At 40.7% G+C, this 24,744-nt stretch overlaps 1 protein-coding gene across 2 annotated transcripts in view; it reads right to left on the bottom strand.

The window, feature by feature from the left end:
- Positions 1-21,951, bottom strand: part of RGS22 (regulator of G protein signaling 22) — a 78,591-nt gene extending 56,640 nt beyond the window's left edge. Inside the window, exons 1-6 of one of the 2 annotated variants that reach the window (XM_053395528.1) lie at positions 21,812-21,951; positions 20,088-20,116; positions 10,710-10,772; positions 7,561-7,785; positions 4,686-4,771; positions 906-1,071 (exon numbers count right to left, since the gene is read on the bottom strand). In XM_053395528.1, coding sequence (XP_053251503.1) covers positions 906-1,071; positions 4,686-4,771; positions 7,561-7,785; positions 10,710-10,772; positions 20,088-20,116; positions 21,812-21,836 — 594 coding nt within the window. In that variant the 5' untranslated portion in view covers positions 21,837-21,951. Of the gene's footprint in view, positions 1-905; positions 1,072-4,685; positions 4,772-7,560; positions 7,786-10,705; positions 10,773-20,087; positions 20,117-21,811 lie in introns of those variants that run through there. The other variant, XM_053395526.1, reaches the window with a different exon arrangement.
- Positions 21,952-24,744: the final 2,793 nt, after the last annotated feature.

Raw genomic sequence — 24,744 nt, 5'->3', positions numbered from 1 at the left:
TCTGAACGGTGGAAGGGCACCAGTGGTGGGAGGCCTCATTAGGGAAAGCGTGCCTCGGTTTAAGAATGGTTTCGGTTTAACAACGAACTTCCGGAACGGATTAAGTTAGTAAACCAAGGTATCACTGTATGTGAATGTTTAAGCAGGTAAAGTCGTGTATATGCAGTATATGCCAATTAAACCATACAGAAAGTGGTCACTGATAGCTACAGGTTGCAATAAATAACACTACTAAGATGTCTATCCGACAAAAATACATAGATCTGCATTGTGATGATAGGGACCTGAATATTTGTACTCATCTTCTTAACTGTACCCCAGCATGTTGTATATGTACCAGTGAAGGGCATTCAATTCTATGTCCTTAAATCTGCATTAGGGATGGCACAATTGTATTATTCCATAGCTCTTGTGCCTTTAACATCATCGCGGCTAGAAAACGTTCAAGCTTTTCCAGTATCGCAATGCTGAGAAAACATAATCTAGTTACATTCCCCTGACAGAGTTGAAATTCCAAGAGTTCCCTAGCAGGAGGGATTGATTGTTAAACTACTCAGAGAACTGTGGCCCAGTGAGGGGAACACCTCTCAGCACCTTTAACAAACTACACTTCTCAGGATTTTTCTCAGGATACTGCTTTAAATGTAGAGTGCGGGTGGAACCAAAGTCAAAGACTCTAACATAAGGAACAGAACAATACACATATACAAATGACAAATAATCAGCAAATAAAACTATTTTTAAAGGGGGGGATCAAATAGATTACACAATTCTAAAAACAATAAATGCAACATAGTAAGACACAGATAATCAACCTGTGGTCCAAAGTCTTAGCCAAATTTCATGTGAACTCAAGGAGAAAAGGCTATCTTAGACCTGTTTAAGTCACACAGCATCTATTTTACCTGGCCAAGAGAGACGTAGAACTTTCTCATAATTAAGTCATTTTCATTCTCTTCAGAGGTTTCTGAGGGTGGTAGGCTTTTGGTGAACCAAGGATAGTACGTTTTATCTATAACAACGTTGACGCCAGTTCTGCTCCACTCCACCTGCGATATCAGTTTAGCTAACCTACAGTGAGGTGACAAATATCATATGGTCACTTAGATTATCTAACCGGTTTTAGCAACAGCATTACTGTTCTCTTAAAGAAAACAAAATGTTGGAAGACACTTTATGAATCTACCACTCTTATCTTTAATCCTATTCAAAGTTTGAAGTGTTTTGAAGGGTACTTTAGCAAATGGCCTTGTCAGGATACAACCCAGATACAACCCCAATGCTCATTTCAGTCTACTGCCCAGTCGCTCATTCCTCCTATCTGCTAGGGAAAGCAGGGGATATTGTTTTTCACTATAGCAGACTAAGAAGAAGTGTTAGGTGCAAAGACATGGAGGGTTGCTGGGCTGGAAAAGCAGCAGGTGCACATTAATTTGCATCTCTGGGAAGTTGTTAAAAGTGACAGAAGGATACCCTATAAATACAGCATGACCTTAGCCTCAGGTCATTCTGGAGATAGATTGCAAGTTGGCAGATTCCATCTGGGCTCTAACTGGTTTACAAACAAAATTACAGGTAGCACAGACTAAGGAGTCAAACCAGGATCAGTCAGTATTTATGGCTAGCTGGAACCCCAATGGCTCATGTCACCTGATCCCCCTTAGGCTGAAAGCTGCAGTACATCCTCCAGTCCTCTGATGGAGCTGTAGTGCCAGAGTATAGGCCTATGCTTCCCTCTGCTTGTCAGCTGCCCTGCTGATGCACTGAGTCAGACACTCGGACCCTGCCTGCCAGAGTCCCCTTTTAGAAACCTTTGGAGCACCCAACTGCCACTATTAATTATTTTTTATTTTATTTACAATAAAATTGGACAACCCACTCTCCCCCTTCAATGGAGATGTTCAAAGCGAAATAAAACAAACCCAATAAATTAAAACAAATTAAAACATTAAAAATAACAGCTCCTCCTCACTAAAAACAGCTTTAGAAATCAAGGCGGGCAGAACCAACGCCAAACCACATGGAAGCAGCTGTTCTGTTTGCCTTGATCTCCTTGTACTTATTGTAAAACAAATATATGTATTTTCTGCCATCAATCACTTCCATTTCCTCTATAGTTTTCTTGACGCCCTGGGCTACAGACTGTGTTTTTGTAAACTACCCTGGAAGCTCTGGTGAAGGGCAGTATAGAAATATTTTTAAACAATTAAACAAACAGTGGCTAGATCCCCCCCCCCCGAGAAAATAGTAGGTTAGAGGCATTGCTGCCCCTGGTACGTGCACACAATTGCTGATCATCTGCCTTGTAGGTTCTATATTCATATTACTGCCTGTTTTAAATCAAAGCCAAAGCCAATTTAAGCTTCATATATGAAAACACTATGAGTTCATATAGATGTGTCGCTCCCAATACCTTAATGGAGAAGGAGGTCTGGAGAAGGATGAGTTGGTGGTGGGGCTCCTTCACCAGTACTTTCTGTCTCTTGGACAAATGTCCTTGCCATCTCCCTACTAGAGTTAATCAGGGCTCCTTCCACACTGGGCATTTCCCATAGAATAGCTACATTTTGTTTGCTCTTTTCTCTTTTCAAAAGAGCATCTGCATGTCATGAACAAAACACCCCTCGACTTCCATATTTTCCCTCCCACCCCAGAACAGCTCAGAAAATCCAACTTTTTAATACAGTGGAGCAGTTCTGCAATTTCCTCAACACAACTATTGAGTAGGTTCTGGGGCTGATTTCGGCCTGTATAGATATTGCTCTACCCATTTCCTTCCCTATAGCCCATCACTGTTCCCTAGGAAGCAACTTGGGTTGCTTCCAGAAGACCCGTTCATTCAGCATTCAGACTGATTTGTTTGCAGTGTTTGAAAGGAAGTTATATTACATTCAGTGTTTATTGAGCATTCATTTCTTTTGTTTGTGGGGAGGTATATGACATCTCATCAAGCAACTGATATTCCAACTTTGCAGTACATTTTCCTGCTATTTTCCTGACCACAAACGGTGTTGGTGGGGAATGGGTTTGCTGCAGAAGAGTGACAAATCAACTTTAATTGTGCAATCTGAATTTGCAGGTATGAAATTGAAAACCACCTGCAAAATAGCTTGGAATCAGTCTCATATCACTATAATCCGACCCTTTCCTTTATATCCACTTCTTCTTCTCCCTCCACCGACCACCACAACAATGCAACTGGGGGAATCATGATAATAGGTGAGGGTATTTAATGTCTCCCCACTGTGGCAATAATTAATTTAATAATAATAATAATAATAATAATAATAATAATAATAATAATAATTATTATTATTATTATTATTATTATTATTATTATTATTTATACCCCACCCATCTGGCTGAGTTTCCCCAGCCACTCTGGGTGGCTCCCAATTGAGTGTTAAAAACAATACAGCATTAAATAACCCCACCCACCCACCACACACATTTGGAGGTGGAGAAAGGAGTGCCCACCTGGCTGCAGAATGTTATCTGGATTTCTAAAGTCTGGGATCAGAGTTGCTATTCTTCTTGCAGCTTAAAGCAGAATGACAATGATCGGGTGCTGCTAAACCATCCAAACCTTGAATCATCCCGGGATTAAGACTAAACAGGGTTAGCACTTAATTAAGCTTTGAAACCTGGGTTTGAATTTGGTTTCAAATTAGGAGCAGCCTCTGCCCACAATGGTTAACTTTGGTGCAGACGTAACAATTAAGCATCAGTAAACCATGCAAAGAGGATCTGCCACAAAATGAAGGAGGCTGAGGGAGGAAGCCCATGACCCAATGGTACACTCGTGCTTCTCTTAACCATGGTTAAGGAAGCTGCCTTATAGTAAGTCAGACTACTGGTCCACCTAGCTCAGTCCTACCAACATTGACTGATAGCAGCTCTGCAGGGTTTCAGACAGGAGTCTTCTCCAGTCTTACTTGGAGATGCCAGAGTCTGAAGCTGGGACTTTCTGCATGATAGAACACATGCTCTACTGCTGAGCTACAGCAGCCTCCCTCCCCGGATTATGTCTACACCTCTTATATCAGGGACAGGGAAACCTGTGGCCTGCCATAAATTGCTAGATTCCAGAGTATGCCTCTAAATGCCCGTTGCTGGAAACCACAGGAGGGGAGGATGCTGTTGTGTTCATATCCTTCTTGCATAGGCATCTGGGTGTCCACTGTGAAAACAGGATGCTGGACTAGATGGTCCTTTGCCTTGATCCAGCAGCATCTTCTCACGTTCTTAACATTCATCAGCCCCAGACAACATCAGTGAAGATGGAAGCTGCAATCAAACAACATCTGGAGGACCACAGGTTCCCCATCTCTGACTCAGATGCAGTTGCAATTTGTGTTTTAAAGAAAGGCACAGAGATATACGGAGGAGATGAGGCAAAATGAGCCACAATGGGAATGCTGTGGGAGAGATCTATTGATTAAACACATGCATACCAGTAAAGTTCGGTAATGATTAAATGTGGAACATCGTGTACAGGCGATAAATTAGGACTGCCTGTAAAAATTACAGAATGAGAGGCCATAAAAATAGCATCAGTTTCATTATCCACATAAGTCATTAAACTTATATAAGCTAGGCCAAAAGTATCTGAGAATTATTATCATATTTGTTCAAGGGAAATGTACAGCTTTAAAAACCTGCGTTCCAATTAGAAGTTGCAGTACCTGTATTCAAAGTAACAGTCGCTCTCTAAAAACGATGGGAATCTTTCCTTCTTAATCCACGCAATAGCCTGCTCTCGGTTGAGACACTAACACACATACACACACATATAAAAACCTTTGTAAATTATCTTTCACTTCAGGTACTATACGCCATGTAGTCAACAAACAGATTTGCTTACAGATTAAGGCAGCAATCCTAACTACAGCAGTCTGTCAGGACTTCATGAAACGGTGAAGCCATGGTGGAAGAGGGGGCAAGTCATAATTTGGCAGCAGTGGAGACAGCTTGAGATCCAAAGGTATAATTTGAAAATCACTGGATTTCAGAGGAATCCATACCCCACATTTTGATGGTCTGGGGAGGAGATTAGAATGGGGAGAAGTGGACCTCTGCTCCACCCTGCTAGCCACACACCCCCTATTGGCACAGAGCTCCCTCTCTTTCACCTGCCAAAAGCTCTGAAACAGCAGTCTAATTGAATGCATCTTCTGTTTGACAGCTGTCCAGTCCAAGACTGATTTAAGAATAAAGAGAAATTAAAAAAGGAGAGCAGGAGCTTTAAAGTTGCCCATTGACAGTTAGCAACACCAGGACAGCAGACTGAGCAGCAACACAAGTCACAAGTCTCCCCGCTCAGAGTGAGATAGAGAACATTCCTATTTGAATTACAGTAATCATTTCTAAATTTGCATCTCTATATGTAAATCACCACATTCAAATTGGTGGAGTATATTGTCCTCTCTTTTGTGATGTTGCAGTTAATCATGCATGCCTTATTTAAAATCCAGGGTGAGCTGAATACATGTTAGAGCAGGGACATCTTCTGGCTGCTGGACCAGATCCTTATCTTCCCAACTCTGGCAGGCCAAATATGACAGGTGCTTGGGCCCACCTACCTGTCAGTCATCTAATGCAGGCATAGGCAAACTCGGCCCTCCAGATGTTTTGGGACTACAACTCCCATCATCCCTAGCTAACAGGACCAGTGGTCAGGGATGATGGGAGTTGTAGTCCCAAAACATCTGGAGGGCCAAGTTTGCCTATGCCTGATCTAATGTCACCATGATACTTGATGATACTTCACTTTGAAGCCCTGGTTGTCAAGACTTCAAAGCACAACACAGGGCTGTTCGAAAGCCCTTTTGGAAACAGATCCATGCTGCTTTTTGAATCTCTGAAAGCCAGACTTTTAAATAGCAATGAAGGGATATTTGCAAAAGGGCTTTCAAACAGCCCCACACTGATTCCGAAGCAGTACCCAGCAGGACTGAAGTCTCAATTCATCAGCTGATGAGTGAAGACTTTGAATCTGCTCTCTGCAAGACTTTGAGCAGGATTTCATTCCCACTCTTCAGCTGAGTGTTTATTTATTTTTATTTAATGAAGTATTTCTAATTTGCACTTTCATAAAAGTATAACAATGCGGCATATAGCTTCCCATATATATAATGAAACCAGTAAAAGCTTAACTAAAAATATCAACAAAACATCAGTGAATATGGGTTAGTTAAAAATAAAAAAAGGCCTGTCTAAACAATAGAGTTTTCAGAAGATATCCAAAATAAGGCAGGGCTGATTCCTGAACCTCTACTGACAGGGAGATCCACAGGGCAGCAGGGTCTGTCACATTAAAGGCTCCATCCATAGTAAAGGCCAACGAAACCTCGGTTGTGTGTGTGGGAACCACCAGAAGTGCCCCATCAGAGCATCGCAGTGATCAAGATGGAGCATAAGGAATCAGACAGTGTTTAAGGTACTTTGGTAGGTTGTCTAGGACTTTGTAAGTAAACACAAACACCACAAGCACTTTTATATTTTCATTAATAGTCACCGCATCGGCCTGAAATTGCTTCTTTGTGTCTATTCTAAGTGGCAAGGAATTGTTCCCAAAGGAAATAGTGAAATCCAAGAAGCCCTGCTACTTGGCAACCTTCATTTGGTTCTATAGGGTTGTGTGGGAAGCATGTTCCCTGGTGCCCCTGAACATCTGCAGAGAAGAGGGGGAAGCCTCACTCTAAACAACGTCCCAGAATAATGAATGCTGATGTTGGCCATGGATCACATAATACTTTTTGCAGAGGCAAAGGATGGCCGTTCTTCTCCTGTTAGAATATGCCTCCTATGGTTTACTGATAATGGTTTCTGGAAAGACTGAAGACCGCTTCTTTATTTTGGCCAATTTTTCTGGATGTAAGAAAATAAATTTGCAATTATTTATGTTCAGCTGAAACAAATTCCAGCCTTTTGTCTGCAGTGTTCCTGAGAAAAGATGATATGCCAAAGTCAGATTTATCATGCTAAGGGAAAACAAACGTCCAAAGTTATGTTCTAAATTTAATAATACGGCAATACTATGCATGTTTATGTGTTCACTGGGGTCTATTCCTTTGCAAGCATATTTGGCATTGCACTGGAAGTATTTTGCTGTTGTTGTTATTAAGCAGATTATAAGGGCAGCCATCCTATTGAAGAAATCCTAAGCCCTTATCACGCAGCAAATGTATATGAAAGCTTGAAAGGAGGGGGCGAGATCGTGTCCACCAGTGCCAATTTTAATTTCCATGCATTCCTCCAGTGGTGTGTGCAAAGCTTAATACATAAAACTGTAAACATAATACGGTCAGGAAAAGGCAGGCTCTATAATCATGCCGGGGGCAGCTCTTGGTAATATGGCACCCTGTGCAAGGTCAAAATTTGATGCCCCAGCCCCAGCCCCAGCCCTGCCTTCCTAAAGCCACCAATTGGCTAAACACGGGACCCCACCAACTGGATAAACATTTTGGAATTGCTAATATATAGCACATCATATTGGGTTAACACCTCTTAAATGCATAAGAACAATAATAAAAATAACAGCACCAATCATCAACTTACCATTGTTGAATAAGTTGGGTCAAAATTTAACACTGGTGGGGGAGGGGGAACAGGTCTGAGGTCTGGAATTTCTTGCTTTGCTGGCCTTATGACCTCGTAAATGGGATTCCGGGGTTTCTTTTCACGCAACATCTTTTTCAGCTGGTTTTCCAGACGCTGTGGGGCATCGGTAGCAACTTCAAAAACGCCAAAGTCAGGATTGAACTTAATTGGCTCTGCAAAGGTCTACAACAACAAAACGTAAAGACTAAAATATAATAATTATCATAGCACTGATAGGTACAGCTGTGTATTGGTGGATGTTCCTGAAGCTGGAAGTCCAGCTGCTTCCACACCTGGTTGCAAGTTCTCTGGAGTTCAGCGGGACTTACATTTGAGTAGCCTTGTATAGGATCGGACTTTCTTTCTATTCCTTTCAACCCGTGTGATGTAATAATTTGCATTCTGGATGGGTTTCTTGCTGAATTTTTGTTGATTGCATTAGGTTTTGCTTTGGAACATTCTGAGATTGTGACCCTTCACCAGGGATATGGTACCTGTGGGCCTCCAGATGTTGCTGGACACCCCCAGTTCCCAAAATCCCTGACCCTTCACGATGATGGCTGGGGATGAGGGGAGCTGGAGCCTAGCTACACCTGGAGACCCACAGATTCCACATCCCCCTGCCTTTCACCTTCTAAACTTACTAGGAAGATCTTCCATGCACTGTCAACATAGAAACCTTACTGGTTATGGTCATCTGGTGGCTGGTGGCTCTGGCTCCTCTACCTCCTGGTTCTGCCACCAGTAGGCGGCTGCTTCGAGCCTCCTTTCCCTCCCTTCTTGTTTATGTTATTTTGACATTTCTTAACTTTGGGTCAGCAGGAACCTAATTATACAGTCTTTGCAACGTAAGAATTTAAAGTTTCCTGCAGTTATTTAAAGAGGAGGGAAACACAAACAATAACAATAAAGGATTAACTTCTAATTCCAAATCATTGAACCCTTGCTAGTTTATATGAGCATGCAAATGAAGCACGTAAATTCCATAATCTGGAGCTATTTGAATAGACACTAGATAATTTTAGTTGTACAATATTTACATAGAAAACTAACCAAGGATAACATTAATTAATCACTTGTATCTATTTTTAATTCAGTCCCTAGCTGTAGAGCCCAAGGGCCCATTTTCCAACATGCATTCCAATTAGCTAAATTGAAAACATCTGGTTCCTTTAATGTAGTAAAAAAGATGCCAATAACAATATTTTAAATATAAATCGTATTGTCATTTTGGATGCTTCACCACCAATCATTTACACGATATATACAGGAATGGAATGAAACAACCAATTGCCTTCGCCAGTATGATTAGCACCAAACTACTAAGTTAATCAAAGGCACATTCTCAAATTCAGCAACTGACTTCACTCTTCTGAACTGGGCCTCACACATGCAAAAGGGTTCAGTGGTATTGGAGGAGACGACTCATGTTTTGCATCCCAAAGCATTGCACAAGCACGGCTGAACATATGAGTAGAACAGTGCTGATCACTTGGTTGACAGTTGGGGGATCTAAATCCATCTCTGCCCCCTGGTGTATGGCTTACTGTGACTACATGAATATGCTGGCTCCCAAAGAGGAGCTCACATTCACTTTCCTCCTGCCCGGGCTTTTTAGGTCAGTGTGGGATGCCAGGTAAGCCAAGGTTTGGCTCACTGTGTCATCTACACATGGGATCATGGTTAAGGTCTCCCTTTCTTAATTATGACCAGTAAACATAGGAGGAACCTTGGGTACAGATTGTGGTTAAGGAAGAGAGACCTTAACCATAATCCCAGGTTTAGACAACACACTAAAACAAACCTTGGCTTAGCTGACATGCCCCAATGAACCAAAAACCAAGGGAGGAGCAAAAGGGCTGTGATCTCCTCCCCAGTTAAGCCACCTGGCTAAACAAACCCTGTCTTAGCATTATGGTCAAGCCACGCTTATGAATAAACTTACTAAAAAGATCTATATGTATACCTGAAGGAGCGTCTCCACCCCCATCGTTCAGCCCGGACACTGAGATCCAGAGCCGAGGGCCTTCTGACAGTCCCCTCATTGCGAGAAGTGAGGTTACAGGGAACCAGGCAGAGGGCCTTCTTGGTAGTGGCGCCCGCCCTGTGGAACGCCCTTCCTTCAGATGTGAAATAAATGAGCAGCTATCTTATCTTAGGGGAGTTTTTAATATTTAATGCTGTATTGTTTTTAACACTTGATTGGAAGCCGCCCAGAGTGGCTGGGGAAACTCAGCCAGATGGGTGGGGTATAAATAATACATTATTATTATTATTATTATTATTATTATTATTATTATTATTATTTACATTCTGATGTAATTTCTATGCAAGAAGTGCCATTCTTCTGCCCCTTAGAAGTAGGCCATCTAACGACCACCATACCACTGAAATCCCCCATTATACAAAAACCACAATGTAATGGTTAATTTTGTCAGATGAACACTTCTAGCATCTATGTAGGCTAGCAACAATTCTTTCTCCTTAAGCACATGCTTCCTGGGATAGATGACATTCAGCCCAATGCTATTCTTTAATTTAACCTCTTGCCTACATAGTAATGCTTACACCTGGGCCCTGTTTCTAGGCAACGGCTGCATAAGCACAACAAAGATAAAAGGCCAAATTGTAATGGTGTTTTAACAGGGGCGTCACATTCTTCCCGAGTCACTCGTGTGATGAGCTGCAGGAGAGTCAAACTGGAAATATAAAAATGTTCACATTAACCACATTAATGTTGACAAGAGAAAACTCTCCTGAGAAAATCAAATTATGATGAGGTCAGGGTTTCTCAACAGCCACTTTCCATTTTGTTGCTTTGACATGTATTGTAGCATTGTTCTCTCGACCTCGAAACCCACTGGGGTTTCCTGCATGAGATAATTCTTACAAAGTCAACATTCTCTCTGCGATATTTTCATGGGCAACCAACTATGTGTGCTCACACTTCGGAAATGCAGTTTAGAATCTGCTGTGACCTGGAGGCAAGCAGGAGGGGCTATTCCACTTCAAGAATACAGACGTCACCCCATTACCCTATATTATCTCATAAACCACTTAATATTCACAGTAAGTGTTTAAGGAAAAGTTTATATCAACATACTTACGGGGAGATTCAAGAATTCATTAAAGAAGTCTACAAGCATATCATCGGTTGCTAAATAATCCTCCTACAAAAGCCAAAAAGAACAAAACTATGTGATGTGATGAAGAAAGAGCAGTTTACATCTAACAGGAGTAGGGATGTTGGAGAATTAAAAGGTAGCAGAAATTGCTGCAGCGTGCATGTTCTTCTGTGGTCAGGAATGGAAATCAGTTAAATATGATTTGCATTTGTTCACATTGTTGTTTGAAATCTGCAAACTACATGCGGTTAATTATTTTTATAAAACTGCTTTTACATTTCCTTTACACTGAATAATAACAATAACAATAATTTATTTTTGTACCCTGCCCATCTCACTGGGTTGCCCCAGTCCTACTCGGCATCTTTCAACAAAATATAAAAGAGCACAACAAAACATCAAATATTAAAAGCTTCCGGAAACAGGGCTGCTTTCAGATGTCTACGAAACAAATGTAAGTTATATAATTTACTTTCAGCAGTTGGCAGCAAAACTAGAAGAAGAAGAAGAAGAGTTTGGATTTGATATCCCGCTTTATCACTACCCTAAGGAGTCTCAAAGCGGCTAACATTCTCCTTTCCCTTCCTCCCTCACAACAAACACTCTGTGAGGTGAGTGGGGCTGAGAGACTTCAGAGAAGTGTGACTAGCCCAAGGTCACCCAGCAGCTGCATGTGGAGGAGCGGAGACGCGAACCCGGTTCACCAGATTACGAGACTACCGCTCTTAACCACTACACCACACTGGCTCTAATAACGTAAAATTTGGTTCAACAGAAACAGTGCCAACTGTGATGAACGTAGGTTGGAGTGGAAATTGCTGCCTTCTTAGAGGGGTTGGCAGTTTCCATACTGTCAGTTTGCTGTTTGTGAATTGTTTTCAACTCTCTTTACAGGTACATAGGAGGCTGTCACACCAGGTGAGACTGTTTGTCCATTCAGTATTGTCAGACTAAACCATACTAAATTAGAAGGATAAATTATCTGGCCTAATATAAGGCCAGCAGCTGCTTACTGGACATTTACTATGGAATATTTACTACTACCTTGTTCGCTCACATTTTATGAAAGATTCTCCTCTCATGGTTTCTTTTTTATTATTTAATTATTTAATGATTTTCAATTCTATACATTTCAATAATTTTATAGTCATTTTAACATTTCAAAACTTGACCTCCTTCCCCCTCTTTCTGTGGTTCCTTAAATTTATTTTTAATATTTTCTGCATATCCAAATTTGCTCATTTATTCATCTACTTTAACTATATATTCATAAAACTGCAGATTACAATAATCCTGCCAATGTTCTTAACTTTCTTTTTGTAAATATTCAATAAACCATTTCCATTCCTTTATAAAAAGTTTGTTATCTTGAGTTCTTATTTTCCCGGTAATTTTTGCCATTTCTGCATATTCCATAAGCTTTTGCATCCATTCTTCTTTCGCTGTGACTTCTCCTTTCCATTTGTGGCCTCTCCTCTCATGGTTTCCATCTTCTGTTTCCATTTTTAACTCAATGCAGTAGCTGTGCAATTCCCTCACACGGCTGTTGCATAGATTGCTCTAGCCATTTTCATTCTCTGTGGTCTGCCTCTCCTCTCTAGGAATCAGCTCCATCACTTTAGCTCTTCGCTCTTCAAAGAGAATTGCCCTGATACCTTCCTCCTCTGCCCCTCTGAAGTAGGGGGCAATTGTGATGGGAGTGAGGGAGACAGGTGTATTTAAATACCCTTTCCCCACACACAATGGTCTCAATGAAAATGAAAATCATTTTCAAGGAAAATCATGCCTCCCTCAAACATTTGGGGTTGAGGAAATGGGGGGGGGGAGGCCTACCCACTTGGTGACTATTAGAAGTGCTACAGAACAGTTCCTATTTCAGCTAATAGAAGAAAAGCCAGAAATGGCTTGATCATTAGGTTAGGGTTGCTTGGGAGGGGGGCAGCAGCAGCCCCAATCCCTTTTGAGCCCCTCAGCTGTTCCTCTCTCTTAGCACCATCTTGTCCTCTGCCTCAGGCAGCAAAATGCCTTGGACTGGCTGGCCCAAATAATTGAGTGCTGCTAAACTGTCCACATCTGGAAATACTCGGGGTCTCTAGCACAGGTCTGTCCTTGCTACCTGATCCTTATAACAAAAGGAATCAGGGCTCTCCAGGGGCCTTCTACATTCAAAGCATGTGTTCTACTACCCAACCAACAGTCTTTCTCCCAATGACTAGAATTAAGGCATGTTTCTCCGGACAATCCGTTCAGAGAAATGACCCACCTCCACCTGAAAATAACTACCTTTAAAATATCAGAAGGCAACTTTTCCTCTTCCTATTTCAATTTCTCATACCTACCTAAAAACATCTGGACCACAATGGTGCCAGATGCTGGGATTTAGAGGTTTGCACAGGGAGTTCCCAAACTAGAAATCTTAAGATTGAGGATAGGGCCTACCCTGGTCAGAAGCAGATTTAGGGGAGTGCCACTGGTTCGGTCACACTGGGTGTCAAGCCTTGGGGGCACCGCAACTATAATTTAGTATGTAGAGCAAGAAGCGGGGGGGGGGGCCAAATTTTGGCGTCACACAGGCACTGCTGAAATTTGAGTGCCCAAAGTCTGCCACTGCCCTGGTGAGCTACTGTGAGCTGCATATGTGTAGCTCTCTCAACACTCTCTTTCAATTTCAGAAGGGAACAGGAGCTTCTGTGAAGCATAAGCCTGTGATTGGCAGGAAGTAAAAAGCCTGGCTCAGCCAGGTCTAGTCTTGAGATCAAGCCTGGTAGAAGACAGAGCAGCACATTCTGTTTCATGCTTTTCAGCATGGAGTTTCCCGCTCAGGCCACTGACTTCAGAATGTCAAGAACTGGATTTAGGTACAATCGCCACTGCTCCATCCTGGCCTTGACATCCCCATTGCAAACAGTTTCTCACGTGATTAGATAATGATGATCTCAAACCGTAACAATCTCTGTGTAAACCTCTGAGATTAATGGGGTTCACACAGCAGCCCACTGACACAGGCAATGATCTGAGTCTTAAATGTTTAGTTGTGTTTTGCATGAAAAATTATTAGAAACAGGCCACAGTCAATAAACTGACATATTTCACGTTTATTCAGTCATCATATGCAGATAGTTTTCCAATCACCCCATTGCAGATGACTGGATTTGAAAAATTAACAAGAATTGCAGATTTTTCTGTCCCCAGGGAACTGTATAAAGCAAATGACTTCTTAATAGAGGAATTAGAAACCCTTTAGAAATATGCAGACGTGTGCTTTTATTTGACCATAACCATGTTATTTGGGGGACTAAAATAGGGGTAAGAAATATATACAAATTGTATCAATTAAGATATTTTACTACATTATTTATGCACTTAGCATATTAATGGAATTATCTTTTTAATATAAACAAAACTTCCTCATAGATTGTTAATTGTTATTCCCCTTTTAAAAATCCACCTTTATTCCCCTTGCAACAATGGCAGCATCAGAGGGGGGGGGGAAATAGAGAGAAGGGGAGAGAAGGAATAAAGTAGATTTTGGAGGGAGCCAGTCCCAATTCACATCTTACAGTTTAAGGCTTAATCTTCTCCGATGAAAACAGCTGTAGATATCACGTTAATGTGTTTCACAAGTTACTCTGAATTCCATAAGAATTAGATTTGAGCAATTATGTTTTGAATTGAAGCCTTGAAACTTCTAATTTAAGGTTCTGTTTATCTTTGGATTTAGTTGTTGTCCCTTGGTGCTGGTAGAAACACAAATCTTTTTTTCTGACTAAAGAACAATCCTGGGAAACCTTGATCCATCTTGTAGGAGTACGTTTGCTTTTAACAATTGTATGACAGAAATTCAACAGGAGGAAGTTACTGCTAACACTTTATGTTACACTGATGGGAAACGTCCCTGGGAAGTCTTGTGCAACAAATCCATTTCCCTAAAAGACTGGAGTCTTACAATAAGAAAAGCGATGAGGAAATACACTTGGAATTGTGAGTTGCACTTGCTTTGACATAAGGTCATCTAATCTTTCTGCAAATCAGAATGAATGCTTAATAAAAAGGTCATTTGGAAGTGACTGCATTTTGGGATACTGTTACCTCCCTTCTCTTCCCTATTGCCTAAAAACCCATCCAAGGGTCTTTGTGTCCTCATCTCAGGCAGATTTAATAACAGAGTGCTTTGAGCCCTTTGATAATACAGCACTTAGTACATTCTGGATCGGTCCTTGCTGTGCCTACAGGGAACCATCCCAACTTTCTAGAACTGAGGCAAAATGTACCATTTTATCAACATTGGGGGTGAACCAACCACTTGTTCCCAAATAATTATGCTATTTTTTGCCTGAGCCCTGAGTTTGAGCTAGCAGTCAAGACAAACAAAAGCACTAGAAATGGACTGTGTCTTCTGCTAGCTTCAGGGATGTAAGACAGCAGAGACTTCCATTCTGACCTGTATTCATCTTAATCAGTACTGTTTCTCCTCCGCTGCAGTTGGGTTTGTGCCAAACGCTATCATACTCATCTCACTCTCTGCTATTTAACATAAATTATATGTGTTACATAACTATTCATGTAACATATTCATTTCCATGTAAAGGAAACATCAAAACAACATAAAAAATGACTTAATTGTTAATTATGCATCATTTGCAGACTTCAGAAAAACCACAACAACCATGTGAGTGAATACTGATCATATTCACTTGACTGATTTCCACTCCTTACCATAGACGAGCTTCTTAACTGTAGATATTTCCATGTCCTTTTCCAGTTTCATTGGAATTCTCCGACATCCCTAGCTAACTGGGGAAAGGGCTCAAAGAACAGGGAAGTCAATTTTCATGGGGCCTTGCTCGCCTTGTGATGCCATCTATGCCTTGCAAAGATAAAGGGGCAAGAAAAACCTTACTATATTTGGAGAATAAAACACCCATTAGAAAGAGAGGGAACCTTCTTTTCTGAAGCCAAAATGACATGGACACGGATTGACCAAATTTGGGTGACTAGCAGTATGGCGTCGAACATAAAGAAAGTGGAAATCTGCCCAAAAACCTTCTCCGACCATAACGCAGTAAAGATGGTGATGAAGCAAACAACAACTGGTTCCTTCAGATGGAGAATGAATGACACCTTATTTAGAGACGAGGAGATTTGTAAGAAGGCCCAAAAAACTTTGAAAGATTATTTTGAAATCAACTTAAGGACTAAAGTAGAAAAAAGAATAGTATGGGACGCAAGTAAAGCCGTGATGAGAGGGTTTTTGATACAACAAAATTCATTAAAGAAAAGAAAGCAAAATGAGAGGAAAGAGAAAATCTTGGAAAAGATAAAAGAAGGGGAAAGGAAATTAAGACTGAAGCCAAAATCACAAGAGATTTTAAGAGAAATTAAATTGTATCAAACACAATATATGGAACTGATGAATCAAGAAATAGAATGGAAAATTAAACAAATGAGGCAAAAGACCTTTGAATCTGCAGATAAATGTGGCAAGTTACTGGCTTGGCAAATAAAGAAGAGACAAAAACTCAACACGGTAACAAATTTAGAAGTGGATGGAAAGAACATATGCAACCCAGTGGAAATTAGGAACTGTTTCCAGAGCTACTTTAGACAATTGTATACACAAGGGCCGCAGAAAGATAAAGACATACAACAATTCCTCGAGAAAAATGGGCTGAAAAAGATTTCCCAGGAAAGTAAGACAATTTTGAACCAGGAGATATCAGCACAGGAAATAGAAGATGCCATTCAAAACATGACGTTGGGCAAATCACCTGGACCGGATGGATTGACTTCCAAATACTACAAAGTTTTGAAGGAAGGGCTTATACAACCTTTGAAGGAAGTCTGCAACGAGATCATGGAGGGGAGAAGGGCATCCGATACGTGGAGAGAGGCCTACATTACACTTATACCAAAGACAGAGACTGAAAAGACTCAACTTAAGAACTACCGACCCATCTCCTTACTAAATGTGGATTACAAAATCTTTGCTGATGTTTTAGCAAAGAGACTGAAAAGAGTTTTGATGGAGGAGATTCATGGAGACCAGGCGGGCTTTCTCCCGAAAAGGCATTTGTCGGACAATGTAAGGAATATAATTGACATTTTGGAGAAGCTGGAAGTGAACATAAACACTAAGGCTGTTTTGATATTTGTGGACGCCGAGAAAGCCTTTGACAATATTTCTTGGAGCTTCATGTTGAAGAACCTCCGGGGGATGGGGGTAGGTCAAGGGTTTGAAAATGGTATAGGTGCAATATATTCTGAACAGAAAGCAAAATTAATTGTAAATAATGTGGTAACAGAAGAGTTTAAGATTGAAAAAGGGACACGACAGGGGTGCCCTATCTCCCCATTACTTTTTATATCGGTCCTGGAGGTTTTGCTTAATATGATCAGGAGGGACCAGTTGGTTAAAGGGATTCAGGTCGGAGCTAAACAATACAAACTGAGAGCATTTGCAGATGACCTAGTACTTACATTGCAAGAGCCAGAAGCTAGCACGAAAAGAGTTTTGGAAATAATTCAAGAGTTTGGCCAATTGGCAGGATTTAAATTGAATAAGTTAAAGACTAAGGTATTGGAGAAAAATTTAACACAGATTGAAAAAGAAAGGTTTCAGAATGAGACGGGGTTGACTATGGTTAAAAAAGTGAAATATCTGGGTGTGAACATGACAGCTAAGAATGTGAACTTATTTAAAGATAATTATGAAAAAACTTGGACAGAAGTGAAAAAAGATCTGGAGATTTGGTCAAATCTGAAGCTTTCCTTGTTAGGTCGAATTGCAGTTATAAAGATGAATGTATTGCCAAGAATGTTGTTTCTGTTTCAAGCATTACAAATTATGGACAAAATGGATTGTTTCAAGAAGTGGCAGAAAGATATATCTAAATTTGTCTGGCAGGGCAAGAAGCCCAGAATAAAATTCAAGATACTAACGGACTCAAAGGAAAGAGGGGGGTTTGCCCTGCCAGACTTTAAATTGTACTATGAAGCGGCAGCTTTCTGCTGGCTAAAAGAATGGCTGCTTCTTGAAAACACAGACATTTTGGATTTGGAAGGATTTAACAATATTTTTGGGTGGCATGCATATTTGTGGTATGACAAGGTTAAAGCGCATAAAAGTTTCAAAAATCATATTGTCAGGAAAGCACTATTAAATGTCTGGGTTAGATATAAGGACTTGCTGGAAAACAAGACTCCAAGATGGCTATCGCCAATGGAAGCTAAGGCAGTTAAAAAGTTAAATATGGAGTCGAAATGGCCAAGATATTGGGAAATCTTGGAAAAGGAAGGGGACAAATTGAGATTACAGAGTTTTGAAAAACTAAAAGGGAAGGTGAGAGATTGGTTACATTATCATCAAATAAATGAAGTGTTTAAACTAGACAGTAAAATAGGCTTCCAGGTGGAAAAATCAAAATTAGAGACTGAACTGTTAGAATCCAGTACTAAGAATTTGTCAAAAATGTATGATCTGCTGCTGAAATGGAATACACAAGATGAAATGGTAAAATCAAGTATGATTAAATGGGCTCAGGACATTGGTCATAACATCATGTTTGCTGATTGGGAAAAGTTGTGGACCACCGGGTTGAAGTTTACGGCGTGTAACGCCTTAAGAGAAAATATAATGAAAATGATTTATAGGTGGTACATAACCCCAGTCAAGCTTGCAAAGATCTACCATTTGCCTGATAATAAATGTTGGAAATGTAAAGAAAAGGAAGGTACATTCTTTCACCTCTGGTGGACGTGCCCGAAGATTAAGGCATTCTGGGAAATGATTTATAATGAACTGAAAAAGGTATTTAAATATACTTTCCCCAAGAAACCAGAGGCCTTTCTCTTGGGTATTGTCGGCCAAGGGGTGTTAAAGACAGATACAATTTTTTTTATGTATGCTACAACAGCAGCTAGAATACTTATTGCAAAGTACTGGAAGACACAGGATCTACCCACACTGGAAGAATGGCAGATGAAGGTGATGGACTACATGGGTTTGGCAGAAATGACGAGCAGAATCCGAGACCAGGGAAGAGAAGCGGCGGAAGAGGAATGGAAGTTTAAGGATTACTTAAAGAAATACTATAAAATTAATGACAGTTAGAATGATGTTGGGCTTAAAATAAAATAAATGGTTACTATTAGTAATGGTTAAGACAGAGAGAAGAAGGATGATTAACATAAATTTATAATAAAATAAGGGAAGATTCGCTGAATAACTGTAAGAACTTGGAATACAGAAACGGGAAGCAAGAGGAAGTCGAGGAAGTAAGGTTTAAGAAATTAGGACATGAAATGGTACTTGTTTTTTGTTCTGTTAATGTTTGTTGTTTGTTTTTGTATGTTTTGTTTGTGTTAATATAAAAATTGTTTAATAAAAAATATTATAAAAAAAAAAAAACCTTACTATATTTAAGCCTGTACAAAAAGTGGGTGGGTAAAAGAAAAATTGGATAGTGTTGACATGGCCAAGCTCTTAAAGCCACAATGTAATAACAGTATGAGAGCTACATGTTTCAGGGAAATGATGGATGAGGTTAACATGCAGCATTTCAGCGGCAGTTACAACCTAAACCTTTGTTATCTTATCTTATTTCAGGGCCCACCCTATTCCTGTGATTGTAATCTGTTTTAACTCTTTTTAATTTTGAACTTTAAACTGCTGTAACCTGCCCTGGGACCTGCTGGTGAAGGGCAGGTAAAATTAAAAATTAAAAAAAATGTGTGCCTACGGTTGCAATCCTATACATGTTTACTGGAAATAAGTCCCACTGAAATTCTGAATCGACAAGCATATGAATGCACTGCAGGTATGTGTCTAGTAATTAAATGCATATCTGGCAAACCTTTAATTAATAAAAATTAGTATGCTTTTGTTAGTTTAATTAGTCCATAATGCAATTTATCCTATTGTCCTAATTTTGAAATTTGTCCTAATTTTGAAATTAATATCCCCTCTGCTTTGTAATTTGAATTTTCTTACGTCTGGGGTCTAATCCTATACAAATTTACTAAGGAGTAAGTTCTATTGGACACAATGTGACTTACTTCCAGGAAAATATGCATAGGAAAAGGTGCACCATTATAAAGAAAATAATAATAATTTTGAAACAATATGTTTAAAAAAATCTTTTCCAATTTCCACCCCTGTCTTGTGATATAAGAAGTTAATTTCCTTGGTTGAGTGGATGACAACTAATAGGGAGTAGAGTGTGAGGCATTCTTGCTCCTCTGTTTCATTCTTGTTTCACTTAAGAAATTGCATGACATACAGCAGTTATATTTATATCATATTTATATTTACTACCTGATTCATCTATAAACTGAAGGCAGGAGGGGGAAAAGTTTACTTACAAACTCATCATCTCTTATGCTGGGAGGCACTGAAACACAACATAAAAAGAGAAAGGGAATAAAATTCAGCCAAAGCCAAAGCATTTTTCATTTGTTTTTAATCTTACCAGAAATCAGTGATCACTAACTATGCAAATGTAGTTGTAAATATTGAGAACAATGTACATTTTAGAACCAAGAACCCATTTGCATATCCAAAAAAGCAGCTATTTCACAATAAAATAAATATATTCCAGATAATATTATTTGCAAGATACAGACTGATATACTTGTTTGTAAAGGACAGTAAGGAGGAGATGGAGATATAGATCATTGGAGGGGGGGGGCTAATCCCATATTGGGGACCTAACTGGGCCCTTTTCAGGATGTTTGGGTCTGTAAGTTTAGCCTTGGTAACTTTGTCATCAGCTCATTTCTTGCATATGTAAGAGCAGCTTGTTTTGCAAATATTAACATATCATCTGCTTATTAGCTCTATATACCACCCACAAAAAAAGTTTCACCTGCTGATTCCTGCATATGAAGCTACTGCTAAAAGCAAAGGAACTATTTTGAATGAGTTTGTTTTCTAGCCAGTGGCCAATTCTAATTAATTATTCTAAAAATTGATGTACAAAAGTGAAAACATGTAGTGGGCCTAAGCAATAAAAAAACCTGGGATTTTAAAAACAATAGTTTCCTGAAATATACTTTAAGGAAATGACAACTGAATCAGCCAACTTATGAGTTTGCAGTATCCACCTATAAGATGCACAGACACTCTAGAATTTGAGTTGTTGCATCAAAATTAAAAGCAGAAGACTTTTAAGAACATTTGCCAATGCACGTTGAATGATCGTCATTTCAAGCACCATAGATTATGAACTCACTAAATCCTTGTCTAGGACTTAGTGCATTCAGAATCTAATGGGTTCAACTCCTGGATGAATCCTGCTAACAGAAGCAATCCTGAATGGCTGATACAATGGATACAGAACTGGACTCTAATCCAGGAACTTTTAAGACAGACACCTGTCACAGGTGCAGCTAACCTGTGGGCCACAACTTCCAACATCCCTGAGCATTGGCCATGATGACTGAGATGATGAGAGTGGGTGCAACAACACCTGTAGGGCCTTAGTTATGCCTGGTAACTAGACTTTTCCTTGCACAGCCTCAGTATCTGACCCTGTGCAATAAGTCACTATCTGTACAACTCAGTTTACCATGTAGATTAGAAAATGAAGGCTACACACGCTAGCACTTGTAAATAAATATATGACTGTGCACCTTTATAAAAAGAAGATAGGCCTATGTTACCAAATTTGTGTACAACAATCCCAGAATTTGGGACACATAAAATCTACTGATTTCAGTGACATGTGTTAAAGAGTGAACAGGGTATTTCCCCTGTGGAATAGTGTGGAGTCCATAAACACACTAATTGGACAATACATACAACCAAGTCCTCTGTCGTTTGCATGAGCTTTTGGAACATGGGAGCAGATTGCTGTTTCCACCTGGGCTGCATGTTCACACGTGACGCATTCCAATCTAAAAAGCGCTTCTGAGCATCACTTCTGAACATGCCCTTTAGGGTTGTGCGGCTTGGCTGGCTGACAATGTATTTTCCTTTCAGCGTTTCTCCCTCTCCCTCCCACTGAAACATGAACTGTGACGGGATGAAAGCGGAGCACATCCGATCCTCTTCATTGCCTGCTATGCTCTCCGGCCGCAGTACATACCCGTGGTGAGCTTCTTCTCCCGCATGGTGAGGATGGGCGCACTGCCTCTGTATAGCTCGTGATCCCGCCTAAGCGCCTGAGCTAAAGCCTCATGGTCCTCAGGGGAGCCCGGGGAAATAACTTCTGCCGGGCCCGGGGCAAAGAGACTGCAGCGGGCCTAAGCCTGGGCACGCACGAATTGCTCGGCGTTTACAACTTGTCCTAGTTATTGCGCGCTATCACAGCCGAGCTGGGTTGCTATGGAGCTGCTGCAGACCGTGCACAGGGGAAACAAGGCTCCTTGACTCCATGAACAAACATTTGTCTTCTTGGAGGCGAAGGCTTTCTCTCGGCTTGGCTAGCCAGCCGGATAAAGCGAGGCGCGCGGAAGCAACGAGCACACAAGTGGTTTAACCTGGGGGAGAAAATCTCTCCGTCGGTGGACAGGCGAGGCGCAGGACCGCCCGGCCGGGTCTGCAAACGACAGCGCCCTCTCCAGTTCTAGCCCGTTAGGAAACAGCTTGAGGGTCTTTCCCTCTCCCCCCCAAAAAAAAGCCCGCTGCGTTTTATCGGCTGCAAAGATTTGCGTTGGTGATAGGACCCTTCAGGTGTTGCCCACGCTGCTTGCAGCTCCCATCACCTGCAAGAGGAGGGGGTTGGTTCGCCGATATTGTGATGCATTTAGCAACGCGTAATGCTGCCTTGGTGACGATTGTGCTGTGTAGAATTCTTATCTGCCCTTCCTGGCAAGCCTCCCCCCTCTCTCCTTTAAGCAAACAACTCTTTGGCATGACCCCCTCGGCTTCAAAGTAACGTCGACCAGTCTGGCAGGGGCACGTACATTCCATTTCCATGGAGGAGTTGCTCTTGGAACAGGCTTTTCTTAATCAGATGGTGCAGATGCCATCAGGTTTAGGGTTAAACAGGAGCAAAAGGTTTTTTCCATAACTTGAAGAGGCATGGCATAATTTGAATGCAATAAGGGTATATGGCCTTTAGTTGCCCCGGATTGACTGATTCAGTATAAATACCTCCAACAATTCAGCCTAGAACAGCTGAGATTCAAAATATCTCTGCAAAAGAAACGGTGCTGGTGACATTTGTAATCAGAGTTAATTTCTCCACATGTCATCAACTTTGAGAGTTAATTTTAAGGATTTCCAGGCTCTGCCTCTCCTTTAGCGATATGTGAAAATACGGATGGTTTAAAAGCTGATAATTTAATCCTGTAGAAACTTACTTTGGGCTATGGAAAAGTGAGAGTTGAATAGTAAGTCGTATCAAAGGGTTCCACTGTCTCACTAAAGTATTAATTCTGAATCCCTGCTCCTGATTATGCCCTTATTACTATCTCTGCTCATGGGTTGGCTGTCTGCCATTTATTTTCTTAATTCATGCAGTCTCCTTTGAGCCAAGAATAGTAGATTTGCTTCAAGTTAATTTTCATAGTGGCCATAATAGCCATAATTTATATTTATTTCTCCATATAAAATGGAAATTGAATGTCCAAGATCCCCGTGGATTTGTGCATGTTAACACTTTGGTAGTAAAAAATAAAATCAGATGTTATTTTATTGTTAGCAGAGGCTGACAGTGCAATCCTTTCATGTTTATTCAGAAGTAGCCCAACTCCATTCAAGGGGGCTTGCTCTCTCAGAGGAAAAAATAAGCCCTTCATCCAGTCTGGCATCCTTCTTGCCCACCCTTCTTCCGTACCTGTGGGGGATTATGATGAAATTAATCAACATAAATGAACAGTACTGAGCCTCTAAATGCCTCAAATCCCAGCTTCAGATTCAAACAACCAGACAACTACAGTGGTACCTTGGGTTACATATGCTTCAGGTTACAGACTCCGCTAACCCAGAAATATTACCTTGGGTTAAGAACTTTGCTTCAGGATGAGAACAGAAGTCGCGCTCCAGCAGCGCGGCAGCAGCAGAAGGCCCCATTAGCTAAAGTGGTGCTTCAGGTTAAGAACAGTTTCAGGTTAAGAACGGACCTCCGGAATGAATTAAGTACTTAACCCGAGGTACCACTGTAGAGTCAACCCAAATAAAACTATCACTGCAATCAAGATACAGCTCAGGTTAAGAAGCCCATTCACTTCCTATACTAGCTCTGTTGAATAGTGCTTTACAAACGTAATGATTCCAACAAAGTCAAATCTTTTGACACTACAATGAAACTGATATCGAAACCTGACTTTACTGATGACCAAAGTGTATTATTATTTCATAATTCTAAGAGACCAACAAAACGTCCATTAAATGAGAGGATATATTCCACAGAGTTCTGGAGGCCCATGGTTAGGCTATTCTAATCATCCTATCACCACAAGGAAGCAACAAGCCTGGGATTTGTCAGCAACCTAATGACACCCCAACTTATTGGAATACTTGTGTTTCCAGAGCTATGCTGAATATTCTTTTTTCCAGCAAATGTCCTCCTATGTGCGCTAAGCCAGCTGAGCTGCTAGGGAGACCAAGAAAGAAGTCATAACTTAGTCCTGATGAGCCAGCTTCTTCTTGCCTTCCAGGTCTTTAACATGATCTCACTGAAACAAACAAAGACTTCTCAGAGCCATAAGTTATAACTGATAGCCAAAGGAAACACATTTTAAATATTAAATACTCATTGGCTATAGTTGGCAGGCAAGGCTGAAGCATGAACCTACGATGCTAAGTTTACAGATGCACTGAATAGCCTAAAAGCATTAGTTCAGGTTCGCCCCCCCCCAAAGCTTTTGTGAAGTATTTTTCGAAGATGAATCTTTGATGTCCCCTAGCGGTGAAATTGAGTATATTTCAATGAACAATGCACAGAAGAGCTTCAGATATCAAACACCAAGGGAATAGAAAGATGTTTGGTACTCTGAACCTACTCACTCCAAACCCTCCTACACGCCTCTTAGCACAGGCTCCCCTGAAGATCCAAATTCAACAAAGAAAGAA

Source organism: Podarcis raffonei, chromosome 7 (assembly GCF_027172205.1).
Source record: "Podarcis raffonei isolate rPodRaf1 chromosome 7, rPodRaf1.pri, whole genome shotgun sequence".
NCBI classification, from domain to species: Eukaryota; Metazoa; Chordata; class Lepidosauria; order Squamata; family Lacertidae; genus Podarcis; species Podarcis raffonei.
This window is presented reverse-complemented; position numbering and strand designations above follow the sequence as displayed.